At 45.2% G+C, this 21,373-nt stretch overlaps 2 protein-coding genes across 2 annotated transcripts in view; both read left to right on the top strand.

Annotated features, from left to right (window-relative positions):
* The window catches only part of Kif26b (kinesin family member 26B), a 426,094-nt gene that overhangs the window by 227,823 nt on the left and 176,898 nt on the right, over window positions 1-21,373 (top strand). The gene's annotated exons all lie outside the window — the stretch shown is intronic.
* LOC118593229 (coiled-coil domain-containing protein 121-like) lies at window positions 10,774-11,664 on the top strand. The gene is given in 1 exon segment (XM_036202560.1): window positions 10,774-11,664. A coding segment is annotated over 1 exon segment (891 nt).

Below are 21,373 nucleotides of genomic sequence, written 5' to 3'. Positions count from 1 at the left end.
GCCATTAAATTCTTCTGCTAAAAGTTTCTTTTCTTTCATCTCTTCCTACTAGGGTATTTGGGGTTTTCTAAGTTTTTAAAGAACTCTAAAATTATGTTATTTTTAAAGCATGAACTGAATTACCAAAATATTTTAAATTTTAATGAAGCTACAATGGCCAGTCTCCTTCCATAATGTAACCCCGTTATCATTCCCCAACCCTGGCATGGAGCTGTGCATACTCAAGAGGTTACATAAATGCTTTTTAATGAGAGAATAATCCATTATCTAAATATGCTATTGATGGACAGTGTTGGTTAGTAAAGTAACGTGAGAATTTTTCTTGTCCATTAGGAGTTATAATAAGGAAAAGCTTTAATAATGAATTGTCCTGGGAAGGGAAGCCACAATGTGGTGGTATTGTGTTCCCGAAAATATTGTGCACCCTAATAAATTTATCTGGGGTCAGAGAACTGCCAGCCACTAGATACAGTACCAAAAATGGTGGCTAGAAAATGGGTCAGAGCAAGCTATAGCAGAAGCTAGGCGGTGGTGGTGCACACCTTTAATCCCAGCAATTGGGAGGCAGAGCCAGGTGGATCTCTATGTGTTCAAGGATACAGCCAGCATGGTGACACACGCCTTTAATCCCAGGAAGTGGGGGCAGAAAGAGAAAGATTATATAAGGCATGAAGACCAGAAACTAGAAGATTTGGCTGGTTAAGCTTTTAGGCTTTGGAGCAGCACAGTTCAGCTGAGATCCATTCTGGATGAGGACTCAGAGGCATCCAGTCTGAGGAAACAAGACCAGCTGAGGAACTGGCGAGGTGAGGTAGCTGTGGCTTGTTCTGCTTCTCTGATCTTCCAGCATTCACCCCAATACCTGGCCTCGGGTTTGATTTCATTAATAAGAACTTTTAAGATTCGTGCTATACCACAAGATAAAATAAACAACATGTCACACCTGTGGCCTTAGGCTTGCATCTTATCACAGGGGACAGATGTTAGTGGTTATCAACCAGAGCAAGAGCACATGCTGAGTGTGCTATCCACACCTGAACCTCAGAACTCGGAAGGGGTGATCATGAATCTGAGGCCGGCGCTATGAATTGAGACTCCACCTCAAAACAAAGAAACAAACAGTAGCAAAAACAATAGTACAGCTCAGATTTTTTCAAATCAAGTAATATTTATGCAAGCAAACTATGAAGAGAATAATGTAAGAAGAACGCTTCTAAGTCATAATGTCCCCATCCATCATTTCTTTAAGGAAATAAGACAGCTGTATAGTTGGAGCCTCTGAGGACCCTTATTCATCCCTCTCCCTTCTCTTCCTAAAGTGCATGGTCTATACACCTGTGGTGTACGTGTTTCTCTAAGCAATATGAAATGTGTGTCACGGTTTTAGAGTTTGTATAAATATTTCCATCGATGTCTGTATAGCAACGTTTCATATTCACCATTATGCTTCTGAGATTGATGCGTCTTAATAGTTTGGGGTAGGGTTGATCTATGGAAGTATCACATCTTTATCCGTTCTGCTCATCACCATGCTAATATTTTGTGCTTGTACATGCAGCTGCCAAGGCTGTCATCACCTCCTCTGTGATCATGTGTGAGTTTTGAAGGTAGTGGTGAGGCGTTCCAGCCATAGGGATGTGTGCCTCCTCCTTTTCTAGAAGCTTCCAAATTGCTTTTCGTGTTTTGAGGTAGTATAGACACACTTGTATTTTCCCAGAGCAAGTTTTGCATAAATTATGCCAGTTATTAATTTTGAGTGCTGGAGGGCCAGAATTGCTCTCAGGGTGTGCATTCATTCCTACCTGTGTCTCTTCTGCTTTAGGAAACAGAGATATAAACACCGAGGATCTTGCCCAGGCTTAATAGCCAACAGCAGAGACCCATTCAACTGTCTTCAAGGCCATCTCTTAATGGAGTCCAAGCTCAGGTGGTAGCAAGCTAGCAGCCATACCATGAGATGCAAACACCAGCCAGTGACTCTGAAGAGGGAAAGAGTCTTGGTGGGTGGGGTGCTCCTGTTCTGTGGTCTGGAAGAAGAAGCAGATGGTGACTAGATTTATCCAACATCCATTGATGAGTCTGATGGAAGTCCATTCCAGGCTCTGTCTGCACCATGTTCAATTTGGTTTTCTTCTACCTGTTTGATCATGGAGGCACATTGTTTTTATCTTCATGCACTTCCTAATTTCTTTTAGGCAAGGATAGGCAACTTGCCATAGAAAGGTCACATAAATTTTTTAGGAGCAGTAATGGATGTAATCTTGTACATGTGAATTTTAATTGCAACACTTTAATCCCCGTTCTAAGTGCCAAACTTTCAGGATTAATTTGTTGCATGTGTTGGTAGCACGGTGCTCAGTCTTCTGAGCAGATTCTTTGCCCAAGGGGCCTCATTTGCTAATGAGTAATCGCTGCAATTTTCAGAGAAAATGCTACTGGTACAATCATGTTTGAGCATTCATCAAATATGACGTGAGCCCAGTTAGGAGAAATGTTAGCTTCCTTAGCCTGCAAATAAAGCAAAGCATTCATCTCCCAACACGGTAATTCCCCTAGGCCCATCACCTCTACTGTCATTTGGAACAACGGTGAACTGTTGGTAACTGTACATGCCTGTGGGCAAGACCACATTGGTAGGAGCAGGTCTTACCCCTGGCAGTCTGCACCCTTGTTTCATTGCCTTCACTCAGGTCCCATTTCGGAATGAGAAAGCAGAAGTGGAGGAGGAGGCCACTTCAGCAGGAATGCATCTCTTTGTGTGCACACATCACAGACGGCACTGACATGCTAATTATAGCTTTAGACCAAGCATTTCCTCTTTCTGCATTTTGTTTGCAAACAGCTAATTATTTCCATCCTGCGGTCTGGAAAAATCACAAATCCAAGCGAGTTAATCAGTAGTTTCTGTAAGTCCTGCTGCTGCTCACCTATCTCCTCTGTTGTGGCTTTTCTTCCCATCAGGTTGGATTTCTTCTTGTTTCCCTATCTGGTTATCCTTTTAGATTCATGTAGTATTATTTTATGTGTGTGGGTGTTTTATCTGCATGTATGTATGTATACCATGTGCGTGCAGTGTCCACAGAGGCCAGATGAGGGTGCCAAACCCCTTGGAACTTGAGTTCCAGTTGTGAGTTGCTATGTGGGTGCTGGGACCCAAACCTGGGCCCTCTGCAAGAGCATCCAGTGCTTTTAAGTGCTGAGCCATCTCTCCAGACCCTACTTTTCTTTTTAATCTAGCTTGCCTGTGGACCAGTGGTTGAGATCCCATGGCTCTTGTCTATTGTGGGCAATAGAAATAGTGCCTTGTGCCTATCTAGACTGCCCTGAACCGATGCCTCTGTGCACCAGGCATGCTTGTGCACAAGGCACTGTTGCTTGCCCTGGGATCATTTAGACTATACAGCGGAGTAGGACCTGGACATAGAGAATCTTGGGTCTCATGGTCAATGAAGGAATGAATGGGCACTTAGTGGTCATCTGAGCTGGAAGAAGAACTGAATGGTTAAGCTAAAACTGAGCTATTTTCTGGAGAAGCAAAAATAGGAATTGTTTGAAAGGTGGAATTAATTTGGTGAGGCCCTGTTTGTCTATTTTTGCTTTTGTTTCCTGAGATTGGAGGGTCACAACATAAGGTTAGTTGGGTGTGAGAGTTCGAACCTGTAATCCCAATACTTGGAAGGTTGAGGAAGAAGGATTTCTATGACGTTCAAGGTCAACCTGGTTCACATAGTGAGTTTGGAGCCAGCCAGGGCTACAGAGCAAAATCATGTCTACACAAAAACAAACCAACAACTCCCCACCCCTGCAAAGACCCAAACCGAAGACAAAAGGTAACAATAAACAAATTAATCAAACGAAACATTGAAAATCCCTGTCGACACTGATGCCTTTGGTGCTTCCCTGTGTTTTCTTCTTGTAGGCCCAGAGTTTGGGGTCTTATTTGTTCATTGTTGATTTCTCTTTCCTCTGGTTCTGGAGAGTGAATCTAGAGACTTGCGCATGCTACGCAAGTGCTCAGCTCCTGAGCTCTGCCGCAGTCCATCAGGTCTTAGATTTAGGTTTTTGAGAGGATTTTTCCCCCCTACAATGAGCTCTGTCTACTTGCTGTGTCTCACATATGGAGGTCCAGCTTTCCCAGCACTGTGTTTGGAACAGGCTGTCCCTTCTCCGTTGTGTGTTTTGGCGCCTTTGTTGAAAAACAGTTGGCAGTAGATGCTGGGTACCTGTCAGCAGATGAATGGAGAAAGAAAGTGTGCTCTCCATCCACAATGCAGTGTCGCCCAACCAGAAAGAATAATACAAGCCTGTCATTTTTGGCGAAACAGGTGGAGCTGGCGGACACTGTGTTCAATAAGACAGGATAAACGGAATGACAAGTACCCTTCTCAGACCCGGAATTGACTAGTGTCGACCTGAATGGATAACAGCGGTGGCTACAGTGGAAGTGTGAGGGGCGGGTGGGGCGGCCCAAAGGAGGTTTGATGTAATCAGAGCTTGTGGTATGTACGAAGTGAAGTGCCACACTAGACCCCCATCACACGTACACGTAACGCACATTAATAAAAAAGAACATAAATTCAACAACAAAATGAGACAGAATGGGCGGTGGGAAAATGATCTAAACAGTCTGGAGATCTGGCTGAGCTTGTTTCTATCACGGCACAGAAAGACAACATGAAGCTCGGGCACGTGGGGTATAAAAATCTGTGGCCAAGTTCTCGTCCTCTTCCTGGTTTTTTTTTTCCTGCTTGGAGCCAAGGGAAGGATAAGGAAATCCAGAAAGGGTCTAGGTTATCTCAAGGGTGTTATTAAGGCAGAACGGGTCTAGATCAGGAGCTGTTGAAGTCTGAGCTGAGGACAACCTAAGCCCTACTTTTGGAAATGGAATCTTATTACAACACGCCATCTCCTCATGCAGTCAACTGTGCCGGCCCTGTGATGCAGTGCTGGAGATCATACAATTCATTTTATTATCTTAAGTATTTATTTGTGTGTGTTTGTATGATATGTGTGTGTGTGTGTGTGTGTGTGTGTGTGTGTGTGTGTGTGTAGGTATGTGTTTGTGTTTGATGTGTATGTCTGTGTGTAGATGATATGTGTGTTTGTGTCTATGATGTATATAATGCATGTGTATGTATGTATATGTGTATGATATTTGTATTTGTGTATGTACGTGTTTACAGTTTTAGGATCTTTTTCTCTCTCTCTGGCTTTTCTTTGAGACAGAGTCTCACTATGTACCTCTGACTGTTGTAGAACTCGATATATAGATCAGGCTGGCCTTGAACTCACATAGATCTGCGTGCCTCTGATTCCCAAGTGCTAGGATTAATGATGTGCACCACCACGCCTGTCTCAGCATCAGCATCTCTTGAACTAGAAGAACTTGGTTCTAAAGCAGCAAAACTTGAAAAACTGGAAGGTGGGGTAAAAACCCAGCCTGGATTATTTTTACTCTGTGGCACAAATCAACCCAATGGGTTTTTCAAAACCTTTGCCCCAGAACAGGGGATATGAAGATGGGAAGGGTCCTGCTTCTTGGGAGGGTGGCAGATATGCAGACTGATACCAGGCAACAGATATCCCAGCAAGGGCCCTTACAGAGATGGATGGAGGCTGCTGAGGAACTAGCAGCGTCCTCCTGCCCAGTACAGGAAGAGGACCCAACATAGCAGATGCAGGCTACAGTTGTTTTATTCTCCTGTAAGAAACAGAATGGAATTCAAACGTCTCTCCGCTCAATGAAGATGGAAAACTCATGATAACTGTCTCTGCTCTCAAGGCTGAGTGGGCTTTGAAGAAAGTGTGTGTGTGTGTGTGTGTGTGTGTGTGAGAGAGAGAGAGAGAGAGAGAGAGAGAGAGAGAGAGAGAGAGAGAGAGCGAGAGAGAGAGAGAGAGCGAGCATGGGCCTGTGCATGTGTATATATGTGCATGTACGTGTGTGTGCATATGTGTGCGCACATTTAACAGATATTCTAAACAGTGTTGGATTACTTAGGGGTGACGTGGCAAACATTCTAAACTGACTTTTTGGTTTTACCTTCTCACAGGCTTTCCCAGTCTCAACCAGTCAGAGCAGCTTCTAGCTGGTCAGTAAGCCTACAGAGGCCCAATGGTATTGGTCAGTAGGAATCTGCTGAGAGAGACCACCAAGGAGGAAGGAGATTAATATTTTGATCCCATTACATTGCTTCAGCCCTGACTAGGACTGATTCGCAGCCTACCCAGGACGCTGCCCTGTGGCTCTCGAGGCATCTAGGAGCTGCGTGTTACATCTTCCAGTTGTCATGTGAGCTCTCTCATATGAGGTGATGGAAAGAGCAAAGCAATTCCCTGTGCAACCAAGGATGCTATGAGTCAAAGAACAGATGTCCACATACGCCTAGTTCCACTACTGCTTTGTGAAGTGAATTTTAGGTCTTGAAGGGTATTTTGAGAAGCGATGTGTGGTAAAGACCTGTCCTCTTAGCAAAGCAACCACCGTCTTCATTAGGTCAGCCATTCCTGCTTGGAGAAGATCACAAGGATCAGGCTTAGTGACTATTGACATTCCCTCACAGAAAGAAGAGGTAGAGGCGTCATTGGATCCTTGCCTGAAATTCTCACAGTCCTAGCCATTTGTATGTATTTCTTCCTTGAGTACATGTGATCTTGGGCATCCTGGGACCAGTTAGATATGTACACTCAGGGAAGTTAACTGAAGAGGTACTCCATCTGCATGACTACGGGGAAGCCGCCATCCAGGCTGGTGGAGACTTCCCAGGGTGGCTGTTTGGGAGTCAGCCATGCTTCTCTAAGCACCCCCTCAATGCTCTGTAAATAAACCTCATTGGTTGCCCTGGGTGAACAGCATGGAACTGTGCTTTGGTTTGTCACTGGGACCTTATGAGGAGGGGCAAGGCTTTGTTTACGCGTCTCTAGGGGATAAATTCTCTTGATAAAATGGTAAGGAATTTTCTAACACTCTAAAAGTTGTATCCTGATCTTAATCATGGAGAATGGGAGGGTTACTTTGAATTATGATGAAATGGGATGGCTGTAAGACACATAGAAAGAATGCTTTTCAAAGTTAGTTTGTAATGTTTTATTTTTTTAAGGAATTAAACATTTATTTTTATTTTATGTGTATGGGTGTTTTGCTTACATGTATGTATCTGCACCATGTGTAATGCTTGCAGAAGCCAGATGATGGCATCAGATCCCTGGGAACCAGAGTTACAGATGGTTGTGAGTTGCCATGTGGGTGCTGAGAACTGATCCTACCTGGGTCCTCTGAAAGAACAATCAGTGCTCTTAACTGATGAGCAGACTCTCTAGTCTTGTCTACAGCAATTTAAAGTCATCTTTGTGGTAACTTTCACAACACCGAGTCTGTCATATTTTGTACAAATGAATATTTGAAACAGCCAACCCAAGCTCGAACTAGGCTGCTAACTCTAAAATGGGCGAAGGTGACTGTACTACCCATGATTCCCTTTACTTACATCTTCACTGGGTAACCACTGTATTTGTGGTAGATACCAACATTAATGGGGGTATCAGTGTCTCTGGTCATAACCATTATAGACACCATCTTGTTTTCTTCTTCTAAGAGTCCCATGAGAAAGCAGAGGCACAGAAATTCCTCAAGCCACAGCCTAGACCTTCCAATTTTCCAGAGACCTAGCGCTCTGCATGTGAGTTGTCAAAACCACTAGGATGGGGGCTTTGAACTCTAGATGTTCTAATTGAATTCTTTATTCTGGGCAGTCTTCTATGAAGATATCAATGGTAACAAATGAATGAATGAATGAATGAATCCTACCCATAAGCAATGAAGATACAGAGAGACATTACCTGCCTAGTAGTTTGTGTCCAGGTTGGAGACAGGGTGTAGTATAAGACACACGCAAGTCTAACGGAATGGTGGATGGATGGCGCATGAAATGAGATGGACTGCTGAGTTTCCTTCTCTCTTCCGCCCATGCTGTCCTAGAAGGATCAACCTAGGGAAAAAGCCTACCTCTTCAAGTGTCCTAGAAAGCAGCGTAGCCACTATGTTTGTATGCCAGCCTGAGAAAGTAAGAACGGTGATGGTCAACCCGCTAGATAAGTTGTCTCAGAGTCTTGACATTAGCCCTAGTAGATACATCATTCCTATTTTGTAGGGGAGGAAGCCGAGGCTCAGGAAAGGTAGCCATGTTCCAGGACTAAGAAGCAGAAGTGAGGTCAGAATTTATGCAGTGGCAGAGTAGTTATCAAACCTGAGCTCCCCACAGCATCCTGTGTCTCCTAGGGATCAATACTATGGTGGGTGTTCCTTCTTCTTTTCTTGACCAGAGAGGCCATCAAAGAGCCAGAATGTCCTGGAGCATGAAAGAAGCAAAGCTAGGGATGGGAAGGGCCTCATGGACTTCAGGGGACCATGAAGGCGGTCGTTAGGGAGGCTGCTTGAGGCAGCATTACCCCAGTCTCTGTGTGTGAGGCATCTTTCTCATGCTATTAGTACAGCTATTGTTGGTCTAACTCTGTGGTCTAGTCCACAGTTTGTGTGGATTGTGAGTCAAGGTGTGAAAAGAAGTAGCAGGTTGTAAGGTTGATCTGTGGTCTGTCAGTTAGTTTGATTCAATTTCAGAACACTAGTGGTGGATAAATATGAGATTTCATTGTGTATTAATAGTTCAGAGACAAATCCATGTCTCCTGTTTTAGAGCTGGGAATATTGTGTTGCAAGCTTCATTATAAGATTTTCCACTAATGATTTTTCCATGATTCACTGTGAAATATATCTTATTGCTGCTTTGCTGCAGAGATTAAAAAATAAATTGCCCCCTTGTCTCTCTCTGGAAAATGGGTTGACTTTGCCTACCTTCAATCATGTCATCCCCATCCTTCCTAGTCTTTCCTCAAACCTCTATCTGTTCCTTTATGTGTCAGTCAGCTTTCTGTTGCTGTGACAAAATTTCTGGTATAAAAAAGGAAGAAAGGCATGTTCTTGCTCTCCAGATGTGAACTGCTGTATTCTACCATGTCTTACCAGCTTGAGGGGAGACGCCTTTGAAACTGGAAGCAAGAATGGATTGTTCTTCATCCTGAGTTGTCTATGTCAGGTGTTCCTTCTTTTTGTTTTTGTTGTTCTGGTTTTTTTCAAGACAGGGTTTCTCTGTGTAGTTTTGGTGCCTTTCCTGGATCTCCAGGCTGGCCTCGAACTCACAGAGATCCCCCTGCCTCTGCCTCCCGAGTGCTGGGATTAAAGACATGCACCACCGCCCGCCACCACCGCCGCCGCTGCCGCCACCACCACCACCCAGGCAGGTGTTCTTTCACAGCAAGGGAAAGCCAACACCCCCGTTATCTCTGTTTGAGTGTTCTATTGCTATGAAGAGACATCATGACCAAGGCTACTCTTACAAAAGAAACCATTTAACTGGGGCTGGCTTACAGTTTCAGAAGTTTAGTCTGTTATCATCATGGTGGGGAGCATGGCAGCATGCAGACAGACGTGGTGCTATAGAAGTAGATGAGAGCTCTACATCCTGAGCAATAGGCGCTGAGAGAGAGAGAGAGAGAGAGAGAGAGAGAGAGAGAGAGAGAGAGAGAGAGAGAGAGAAACTGGGGCTGGTATGGACTTTTAAAACCTCAAAGCCCACCCCCAATGACATTTCCTCCAATAAGACCACACCTACTCCAATAAGACCACAACTCCTAATCCTTCTCGAATAGTGCCACTCCCTGATGACTAAGCCTTCAAATATATGAGCCTATGGGGGCCATTCCGGTTCAAGCCACCACAGTCTCTACTCAGACATGAAGTCCATGAAAGAGGGATCTGGTTGACTCTGCTCTTTGCTATATGCCCACACTTAGAACATGATAGGTGCACGAGATAGACTCCTTTGGCACCTCCTCCCCAAAGCTGTGTGTTTATGCTACGTTCTCCTCTAGAGTTAGTCTCAAGCCTCAGCTCTTGAAAAGCAGCTGTATCATCACTAAGACAACGTCAATGCTGTGCACTGAGGATCCCAGAAAACAATCTTCATTGATACAGGCTAGGGCTGGCGGCTTCCCAGAATTAGGAACTGGGGTTGATGGCAAGCCTAGACCTTCCAACTCCCTGGAGACGTGGTGCCCTGCATGTCACCTGCACAGAGGTGCTTCCTGGATGCTGCCATTCCCAACATCAGAAGTTTTTTAAACCACTTGTAAATCCCTGAGAAACAGGTGCAGCCATCTTTCCTCCAGCCCTGCTTCCCTTCTCTCTCCTGGCCTCTCTCCCCTCCCCCAGCCCACTCAGCATAGACACAAGCAGCCAGAGAGACCCCTATGCTGATCCAGCAGCCGTTGCCTAGAGAATCTGTCTATTTGACCCCAAACCCAAAACTAAGGTTGAGGGCAGATGGCAGAAACTGGGGACAACTAGGGACAGTGTTAAGAACTTGGGTTACTGAGCAAGAAGAGGGGGCATGGAGAGGTAGGGTGCTCACCCCTGACCTTGGCTGCGATAGAGCATGAGAGAGGCAGAACTCTGGCCCCAGCAGGGCAAAGACAGATGGGGTTCCCTGCAAAGGGCTCATGCAGCTTGGAATGAGAAATACGGGGCTCCCTGTGAGCTCTAGAGAATATGAGGTTTGGGGGACATCCTTGGACAACCAGCTGCTCTGGCAGGAAAGAGACAGATTGCATTCTTCTGGTCCTAGGGGCTGGCTGAGCATAGACAGGCTGTTCTGAGTGGAGGGTGCTTGCCACCAGAGCTTTCTTCTCGGCAGTCACCCTTCCTGACCCACAGCTGTCCTCATGGACTCTTGGATCTGGAAAGTGCTTGCCCAGAGCCCTAGAAGTACCCCTCTGCCCACACCACACCTTACTGTTTTAAATGCCTATCTCAAGCCAAAGTTGCTAACGAGGTTGGAGAAACAGGAGAAAAGGAAGACAGTGGTGGCACTGAAGGAGCTGAGCCAGCAAATCCAAGAAACTAAACGCCGTCGGGAAAGGCTGCTGAAGGACGCCAGGCAGCTGCTGGAAGAAAAACACCGTGTGCAGGCTGAAAACCAGCTTTTCATGGACTACCTGCATGAAAACAACGAGCAGTGTGAAAAGAAACGGGAGGCACTGTGGAAGCAATGTGCTCAGGAGTGTGGCGAGATAGAGCGGAGGAGACAAGAACTGGCGTCCAGACACACCCAGAGGAACGCGGCCCTTGGAGCACAGCTCCTGCAGGGCAGAAAGACCCGGGAGGACTTAAGGCAGCAGCTGCAGGCACTGAAGACCGTTTACATGGTAAAGGAGAGGCAGGACATGGAAATACAGACCTTGGGGAAGGAGAAAGAGAAAATCTGAGGTGAGACAGCGGCCAAGGACCAGGAGGCACACGTCCGGTTCCTTCGGGAAAAGGCCCTGATGGAGAAGGAGCTGCAAGAGTTGGACTTGATGGAGCTGGGACAGATCAGCACTAAGGGGCTTACGAGGAAGTACAGGGCCTTGGCGCAGGCCTGCGAGCAAGCTCATTTTGAGTTCTGTGACAGTCTCCACAGAGAGAACCAGCAGCTACGGAAGGAGCTCCAGCAACTGAGTCAGGAGTACCGTAAGGTGGAAGCTGTGAGAATCCGGTTGGAGAAGCAGCAGCAGCTGGCGAAGGAGGAGCAGTGGTATCTAGAAGCCTTGACCAGAGGGCGGCAGCGGCTGTAGGGCTATAAGTAGAATGTGAGTGACATCAAGAATGTTCTAGGTGCCCCAGAGACTACTCTGAGCTGTCCCCTAGACACAAGTCAAGACTAAAACCAAGGCAGCGTCTAAAACTACTGATCACGTAAGAACTGCACATTGGGAATAATCTACAATCCGGAAAACGCTCAGGCTGCGAGGTGCTTCTTGACAGGGAGTCCCGGCACCGAATCAGCGATGTGCTTTCATCTGCCGTGGATGCTTAGAAAACTTTTGAAGAGTCTTGTGTCGTCTAGTCCCATTCACAATTCTAAGACTGTCAAGTGAAATCGCCCAGGCACAGTATGTACTGGATTTAGGTCACTCAGTTGCTGTTGTTGTTTTTTTAACATACATACTTTGGAGACTACCAAGTCCATTTTGTAGTTAGTATCGTCTATATTTTTTGCCCATTTGGTAAAATCATGAATTGCCTTTTTAAGTCAGTTTTCTCTTTTAACCTTTATTGGAGGTTTGAAATGTTTTTGTGAGTTTGTCAAGGGCTGGCAATGGACTGGTCATTTGCTGAACTGTGGCCCCTGATCCGTGTGTTGGCAATGTTCCTCTACGGGAAAATGTAGTTAGCTTGGTGTTTTCTGGGAATTGTTGACAACGAGAAATGCCAGGATACTTTTTAACTGTCATTATACAGAAAATAAATTTACTTCAAGTTGAACTTATAAAGAATTCCCCTTCAACGTGCCTATAACTTCTAGTTTTGTGTGTGTGTGTGTGGGGGGGGGGGGTTGGTGTGTAAAATATGTTCTGTGTTACTAGACAACGCATGTCAGTTTTTAAAAGTAGGAAAGGTCCCATGTTCCCCCCGCAACTCCGCCACTGCCCGTGGTTTCACACTTTTCAGCTCATGCTCTTTTGGCTCCATGATTTAGCCTTTGATGGGACAGTGCATCCAAGTGGAATGCGTGTGCAGGTGGGGGTCTTTGTGACTGTAACAAATACTCAAGGCAATCAATATGTGAAGAGAAAAGGTTCAATTTTTTTGTTCCTACTTATAGATGCCCCAAGTCTGTGACCATTTAGACCCACTGTTTATGGCCTGCGGTGAGACAGCTTGTCATGGCCAAGGGATGTGTGGAGGACCAAAGTCCCAACCAGGAAGGGAAAGAGGAAGGGACTGGCGCCTTGCTGTCCCCTCCAAAGGGACAGTGACCGAGAGATCTCCCACTCGGCCCTATCTCCACAGTGGTCCACCACTTCCTAATAGTGTCACGCTGGGGACCAAGCCCTTAGCACTGGGCCTGGGCGGGACACTTAAGATTCAAACTTGTAGCATCCGCTGAGGCTGCTTCCTTAGTCTGTCTTCTGACACAGAGCGAGTAAGAGTGGATTTAGAGGAACAAAAGACACCTCCTCCCCTCCTCCTCAGGGGAACAGTTGGTGTGCCCATGAGGATAATGCCCGACACATGCAAAACGAGACCTGTGTTTTCGGGCACCTGCCTACCCCTTTGGCCAATCTGGGCTTCGTTGTAGAGTCCTGATTCAGACCAATGGGGACTTAATTTTTCTCGGATAGAAAACCTCGAGTCTGCGGGCTCCTTCAGTCTGAAACAGCTGAGTGAATAAATGGCCAGCCACTGCAATATTTCTTTCCCTGTTCGAACACAACAAAGGAGTAGAAAAACAAGGAGAAAGGATCAAGGGAAGGAGACTACAGCCCTAAAGTGTTTTAAGGGACTATTCGAAATGATGGTTATCTAGAGGGAGATTTATGCCTAGAATTTACAAGGTTAACAAAATCACCCATGGGAAGGAAAAGGGAAGATTTTTCAGCCCATGGCTTCTCTTATGTTTGCTCAGGTAAAGGAGAGGTGAGCTGTTGGGCAGACATTGTGAGGATCTTGATGTAAATACTACATTGCCTTTCCCCATAAATGCTTTGAAAAGTTCTCTCTCTTTAAGGTAATTGACAGTTACTCTGAGAAAGAGGAATTCACAGCCCATGGCTTTAGTATAAATGTAATAAAAATCACGTGGGGTTTTGGGTGCAAACATGCACCATCCTGCTGAAAATGATGACAATGTCTGTTTCTGCTCAGAAGCTGTAGGAAGAAAGCTGGGAAGCCTCTAGCTTCGGACAGTAGGATCTAATAATTTGGCAAGACCGTTGGCGTCTCCAAGCATTCTATGATGAAAATAAATCCATGAACACGTTAGATACTTGCACAGCTGTGTGGAAGGGACAATGAGGAGGACGCAGGCTGCTTGTTTATTCTGGGTCTATACTCTCATTTGAGGCTGTAGCAGGATGGTGCTTTATGGAGTCTTGGGCCAGCCTCCGATGTCTGTCTGCTTCATTGTACAGATTCTGGTTTTGGTTGCCCTGGGTGTTTGAGATGGGACTCTGGACCTTGAGAAAAGGATAGTCTCCTATGAATGAAGCACACCAGTGCTGGGTCCATGAGGGATTGCTACCATTGTTTCCCATTTCTACATCGCCCGCTCCAGGATGGAACCCACTGGGTCTGAAGTTCACCAGGTTCTTGTCTTAGTCTGCTTTAAAACTAGGGGGAAGTGGCTTCCACACTAGCAGCCCTCTCTGGAGTCTAAATGGCGTGACAGCTCCAGTTTCCACCAAACGCAACTGAGAACCGGGTCCAACACACCTGAATCAATTGCCCTTTGACTTACGGCCTATAGGTCCATGTAGTTCCTATACATAGGCAATTCCCCAGGAAGTGAGGCAGTGGTAGAGGAGAGGGGCACCAATGTAGAAGTTTTCAAATTCTTTCTGAAGATTGGAATTATGAAGAAACTTCTAGACAACTTCATGTTCACCATTCGCCGTTCCTCATCCTACACCGTGACAGTGTTTCTAGCTTTCCACAGAGATCCTTTTTCCTCCACAGCCACCTTCCTTAGTGACAGAGCTCTGCACTGGGGAGGTCACTGGTTTTGAGCAGGACAAGGAAGGACAAGATCTGCATCCCTGTTCTCTCCCAGGCAGCACCTGTGGGCTTGCTTCTCTTCACATTCCCCAGGGAAGGCATGCTCTCCCAGCTTCATGTACCCTTCCTATGCAGCAGACGGGATGCCACAGGAGCTAGACCAACGCTCTTCAGAGAACCTCGTGATGGGTCCCAGGACTGCCGTGCGCTCTGTGTGAGAACCCAAGGAGAAAAAGGAGGGAGAATGGGAAAAGAAGAGGCCCTGCTGACAAGTTTGTCAAAAGAGGGAATTGGGCTCAGAAACTTAGTTTCTGCAACCCTTAGATCTTAAAGGAAGAGAGAGAGCAAGACTGCTGTAATTGAATTGGCTGACATTTTTCTTTATTAAAAACTTATGAAGCCTAGCAGAAAAAGAACAAATAAAAGCTCAGTTTTTTTTTTTTTTTCTTGGTTACTTACTTTCAGCAGTTTGTATCTAGACTGTGAAGTTGAAGGTTTAATTTTTTATTTATTTTTGGGACAGGAAAATACCCTCTATTTCTTCGGCAGGTGAAACTACTTGCTAAAGTGGGTTTTTAAATATCAGTATCGATATAGATCTGCCCACCTCTTCTTAGAGGTGTATAGCGCACACACACTGTATTGTGTAGACATGTGCTGTACTTTGCTCTTCAGTGGGGTAGAAGGAAGCAGGGTGGTTAAGGATGTCTCCTCCTCACTGGGATGTGGATGAAGAGGAGATGGCTGCAGTTTAAGTGACCCGCCTCTGCCCTTACCAGCCTTGCTGTTGCCTAGCACCAGTGCGGATCCCAGTGCAGGCTTGTTTTCCTGACTCTCCTGCACTCCTGTGTTGTGGCCTACAGGGAATGTTACTCAGAGAAGGCCAGGCACGGCTGATCCGCCTGGACTTGAAACTGCCTTGCCTTTCATCTTATTAAAATTAAGCCATTAACTGCCTTTAATGTGGAGGTTTTGTGGCTTAATTTTCTTTGGTGGCATCCATTAAAAACAGGGGTGGATAGCACAATTGATTGGCAGCATCTTCAGACATTTAGTATGTATTATTAATATTCACATGTATTATTAATATTCCCTACCTGCACCGAGACCTGTCATGGTTTAGTCTGAGTTATTCCCTGTGCCATAATGAAGCCATGTTTTTTTTTTTTTTTTCCTGATTACCTGAAATCCAGGTGGGGCCGAAGCATGGCTCAGAGCATCTGGAAGTGTCTTAAACCGACTTTTCATTTCCCAGACCTTTTAAAAGCTTCCCCACATTCTTGTAAAAGCATATACTGTGTTTATCTTGCTAACATGGAATTGTCATCACACATGCTGATTTTAATGAGGTGAAAAACCCACAGTCCTGTGATGACACACCCCAGACCCAGTTTACTTATACATTAATGGAGCTTTTCCTGTATGCCTAGAATATGCATAGCACCATGCTAGGCTCTGAGCAAGGCATGCAAGCTGGCCCTGGCTTTTTAAGAGCTCAAGATTTTACAGAGTAGAACAAAATATGCACCATCGAGTGGATGCCAAAAGGGAAGTTTATGGATGTGATAGATGAGTGCCACCAGAGGGAATTCCGTGGGCACGCAAATCAACCAGGTGGCCTAGTAGATTATAGTGTCTATGTGTGTCCGTGTGGTGTGTGTATGCATTGGGGAAAAGGCCTTTTCACAGAAAACATGGGGTAAGATGGAAGGTTTTCAAGAACAATAGAGTTCGGATGAGCTGGAGAGATGAAAGGGTGTCCCAGGCTACACACTTTGATTCTTCAGACTTTGAGCTGCCCAATCCAGGAAATCTTGGTGCGCCTGATGGACCTGACCTTGTCAACCAGGCTTAGACTGGAGAGTAGGAGGTATTCCTGAAGGATCTTAAGTTTGGAGGACCTTGTAGGATTGATATTTGGGTAAAGGAGTGATGAGCTAGGATGCTGGGATGACCAAGCTTGGCTCTGCTGAGCACCCAGGTCAGGTGGACATGGAGAGAAAGCACTGGATTTAAGCTGCAAAGAACCGGGCCAGGTAGTGCTTGGAAAAGCCACTGTGGTGTGGAGCCTGCCCCTGTGATTCCTTTTTCCTCTTTATCTCCTGAAGGACAAGATGGCCATCTTGCTATGCTGTATAATTTCCTGCCTATCTGTACATAACTTGAAATCTTCTCTATGTAGTTTTCAGATTCTAATTTCCTTGTGATTTCCAAACACAGATTCTGTCTGTCTGTCTGTCTGTCTGTCTGTCTCTCCTCTTAAATGTATGATATATATTATATATATTGGCTCAGGAATTTTAAGGAATACTTGCTCCTGCTTAGCTAGAAGGATGGGAAGTGTTGCTCAGTGGTCATGAGCTAGTTTAGCATGCATGAGGGCCTTGGTTACATCTCCTTCTTTGCAAAAGGAAAAAGACGAAAGAAAGAAAGAAAGAAAGAAAGAAAGAAAGAAAGAAAGGGAGGGAGGGAGGGAGGGAGGAAGGAAGAAAGGAAGGAAGGAAGGAAGGAAGGAAGGAAGAAGAAAAGAAGAAAGGGCAGAGCCCTTATATTGTTTTCTAAATGTATTGTTCAGGTCAGGACATAGAAAAAGAATCAGTAAATTAAGACTATTCCACTTTTCATTGTTAATTTTAAACTCACGTGTGTACATGTGTTGCGTGTTATATGTGTGTGGGTGCACACACATGTGGATACAGAAGCATGTATGTTCATATGTGTACGGAGGCTAGAAGCAACCTCAGGGTCATTACCTAGGTGCCATACAGCTTTTTATTTTTTGAGACAGTGTCTGTCACTGGCCTGGAACTTGCCAAGTAGCCTTGTCTGGGTGGTGATGGAGCCCCACACATTCTCTCTATGTTCCTTCCCTCAGTGCTGGGATTATAGGCACACACACCACACCCAGCATTTCTGTTATTTTTATTTTTATGTATCCTTGTAAATTTTATTTATCATTTGTGTGTGTGTGTGTGTGTGTGTGTGTGTGTGTGTGTTCAGGCTTGCCATGGTGTGGAAGTCAGAGGACAACCTTCGGGAAATCCATTCTCTCCTTTCTCTTTTATGTGGATTCTAGGGGTTAGACTCAGATATTTAGGCTCACACAGCAAGTGCCTTTATCCACTGAGCCATCGCTCCAGCCCCTGACTGTCACTTTAAACTCTTGATTGGCAGTGGGCACCTGGGAAGGAATGGAAGTCAAGTCAAAAGGGGCGGTTATGTTGACAAATATAATTACAGTGTTTCCAATGTATGTTTTGTTAACAAGAGTTTTATTTTTCTGCACTGAAAGATGTTCTATCAAGGAATGAGAGCCTGTATTTATTAGTGACTTCCTAGTCTTGGCAGCCCCCCCCCCCCCTTTTTGTCTCAGCGGTGTGGGGGCTTTTCTCTTTGTATATGTAATATTCACATTGATTAATTAATTGATTAGACAAGTGTTTATTGAGCCCGGGCCTCTGTGTTTGGCATGGTTCCAAGTGCTGGAGAGCAGGGGAACATGAACAAGCCCTGTGCTCTCACAGATCTTGCCCTGTGAAAGCAGGAGACAGACAGAGAGCCCAGAGAGCCCCTGACATGTAGAAAGCTGTGGTGGGGCCAGCCTTGCAAAGGTATGTAGGGAGAGGGTTGCAGGCCCATCTCTACTGCTGTAAGATGTCCAGTGGTGCCAGCGCTCTGGCTGAGGAGGGGCTCATGGTGCACACATTAAGTAAACTGATGGCTGGCTGGATACCTGTGCTGTCCTGCTGGTAAAGCTTTCGCCAGCAGACTGTTTTATATATATATTATATATATAATTTTCCTTTCAAAATGCTTGATAAATAAGCAAGTGGCTGCCTTAGGTGACCTTTTTTCTCTGGTGCCCCTTTTATCCTCTTGCCTCAGATAAGGCAGCTGCCTATTTCCCTTTCAAGATGATAGTGCTTCCGGGAGTGTCCCCGGGCCCCTGTGCAGGCCTTCCATACTCTGCAGGTATTGTTGCTTAGGTGTCTGTTTCTTTGCCTAAGTGAAACCTCCTCCATGGGAACACAGAAACTTATCATGCCTCCCTGATATGGCCAAATGGGACACACATAAGAACGGTTTGCTGCGAAATGGAAGTCGCCACACCTGGCCTTTTGTGTCCTGTGGTGTGTGGTTCCCTTGGGCTCTTGCTGTCACCCTGACGTGATTTACCCTTTGTTTAGGGAAAATAACCAACTGCAGATGGTAGGAGGACATTGGCAAGCCGTGTGTTCAAGACTTGTGGAGAAATGCAGAGGGGACATAGGTGGCACAGTCATCTGAGGGAGAAGCTGTGATCCCGTGGTCTCCAGGGTGCACATGGCCGGTCTTTATCTCCTGTGGTCTTGTTGTTCTTGTTGATTTGGAGCGGAGGTGTTTTTGGTGCTGGGCACTGGAACACAGGGCCTTGTGCATGGGTGTTAGTTGCTTTTCTTGTTGTTGTGGCAGAAGGCTGGACAGAAACAGTTTGAGTGGAAAGGTCTTCTGTGCCATGGTTTCAAGGTGTAGTCAGTCTTGGGGAGGAACTCATGGCTGCTAGAACTTGAGGTGGCTGGTCATATGGCAATCACAGTCAGGAAGCAGCAGGTGATGAACACTGGGGTTCATCTCCCTTGTTTCTTTATATTTGGTTTTGCCTCCTAGTCTGTGGTACCAGCCACAGTTAGTGTGAATGTTCCCACTGCAATGAACCTAGTCTATAAACTTGCTTGCACACCTGTCCAGAGGTTTGTCTCCAAGGTGATTCTCAGTCTTATCAAGTTGATAGTCACTATTCTCTACCACAGCCTGTTAAGCACATGATCTACCATGGAGCCACACAGCACCCACTTCCTGAACCCTTTCCTATTAGGTGCAAATCCATTTGTTTGCAAGGATCAGTATGGAGTGGTTCGTGATGTGTGTTTCATGCTCTTTAAATAGGTGTTTTAGATTTGCCTAAAAGGTTAACTATTTCAGAATCTTGCCATAGCACATGTGGGTTTATAACTGATGCCTGTCATTGCTCCTTGGATGACTTAGTGGTGTTCCTTGTGTGGTGACATTGTGATACATTGGGATGCAGCCAGGAGCCAGCACTGTGTTATTTGGACATCTTGGCTACTATAATGGTGGAACACATAAAGCTTCTTTTGACTGTTTTGTTATAGCAACTGGAAATGGACTGAGACTGGCCACCTCTGCCTCAGCTACCTGGACTAGCTGCACATTCCTGATGCACAGGAATGACATTTTACTTGGACGTGTGTTCTGGCCACAGCTCTGCTGAGGGAACCTCAGTTGGTGAATATGTGAGGAAGAAACTACAGGGCACTATTGTTTACAGTTGGTGGCCATCTCTACGGCAGGTAAAAAAAGTCATTGTGTGAGTAGGGCTAACACCAGTGAGGTGAATTGGAAGAAATATTTACAAATCATATATCTGAAAAGCATTCAATGTGTAGAGTTCAAAACTATACTTATAACTAACTCAGTGACACAACCCAATTACAAATGGGTAGAGGATTTTACTAAGTATTTTTCCAAAGACATAAATGGCCAATAATCACACAAAAAGATGTTCAGCCTCACTTTTCATATAGGAAATGCAAATCAATACAATGACAGGATGGCACTTTAACGCACAGGGATGGCTATAATAGAAAGACAATGTTCTGGGGCATTTGAGTGTTAGCAAGGGTGTGGAGAAATTGGAACCATTGTTTTTGATCGATAGGAATGTAAAAAGTGAAATGTTCCCTGTGGAAAATGGAACCATGCTTATTCAAACAATTTAAAACAGAGCGCCCGAGTGACCTAGCAATGCCCTCTAAAATATGTTCTCAAGGGCAATGACAACATATGCCCCCCAAGAACCTGTCCATGCATGTTCACAGTAGTGTTATTCATAGCCAAAGTGTAGAAGCAACATGAGTGTCTGCCATCTGTAAAATGGGTCATTTGACTGTGTCTTCACACGGTGGAATGTTTTTCAGTATGAAAAGGAGTGAGGTACTACTGCATGCTACAACATGGGTGAGTCTTGGAAATACTTTGGTAGATGAAACCAGGCAGATGCAAACGGCTGCTTGCTGATGCTGTGTGGTTCCACTTATATGATAGGTAGGCTCTGAGCAGGGAACTCTTGAGACAGAGGTACATCAGTGACTGCCTTAACACTGGAAGAGTGTGTATGTGTGTGTGTGTGTGTGTGTGTGTGTGTGTGTGTGTATTGGAGGGTGACTGCAAAAGGGTGTGGTATGACAGAAATGTTTTGTGTTCCTTGGTGACACCATTATTATGTGCTTGGTGTGTGTTTAATTGTGTATATATTAAATTGGTTATCCAATACCAGGTGGCTGGCTCTGAAATCATGTACATATAAGTAACATTATATAGACTGAGCAGGTTCTATTTATATATTTAGGAATGTGTGTGTGTGTGTGTGTGTGTGTGTGTGTGTGTGTGTGTGTGACAATAATTAAGGAAACAAAGGGTGTGAAATTGATAGAAAGTGGGGGATGGAGGTACATGGGAATGGTTGAAAGGAGGAAATAGAATGTGGGAATTGATGTAATTATATTTTAATTTCAAAGAATAAATATTTTAAAAATTATTTAGGGGCTAGGGGGTAGCCCAGTTGATAAAATGGTGGCACACATTTGTAATCCCAGTGCTGGGAAGGAAGACAGGAGTCTCTAGACAGCCACCCTAGGTGTATCCACAATCTCCATGACAATGAGAGACCCTGTCTTAAAAAGCAAGGTAGATGGTGCCTGGGGAATGATACAGGAGGTCAACCTG

This window comes from Onychomys torridus, chromosome 11, assembly GCF_903995425.1.
Source record: "Onychomys torridus chromosome 11, mOncTor1.1, whole genome shotgun sequence".
Taxonomy (NCBI): domain Eukaryota; kingdom Metazoa; phylum Chordata; class Mammalia; order Rodentia; family Cricetidae; genus Onychomys; species Onychomys torridus.
Note: the sequence above shows the minus strand (reverse complement) of the source record. Positions and strands in the feature narration are given on the sequence as shown.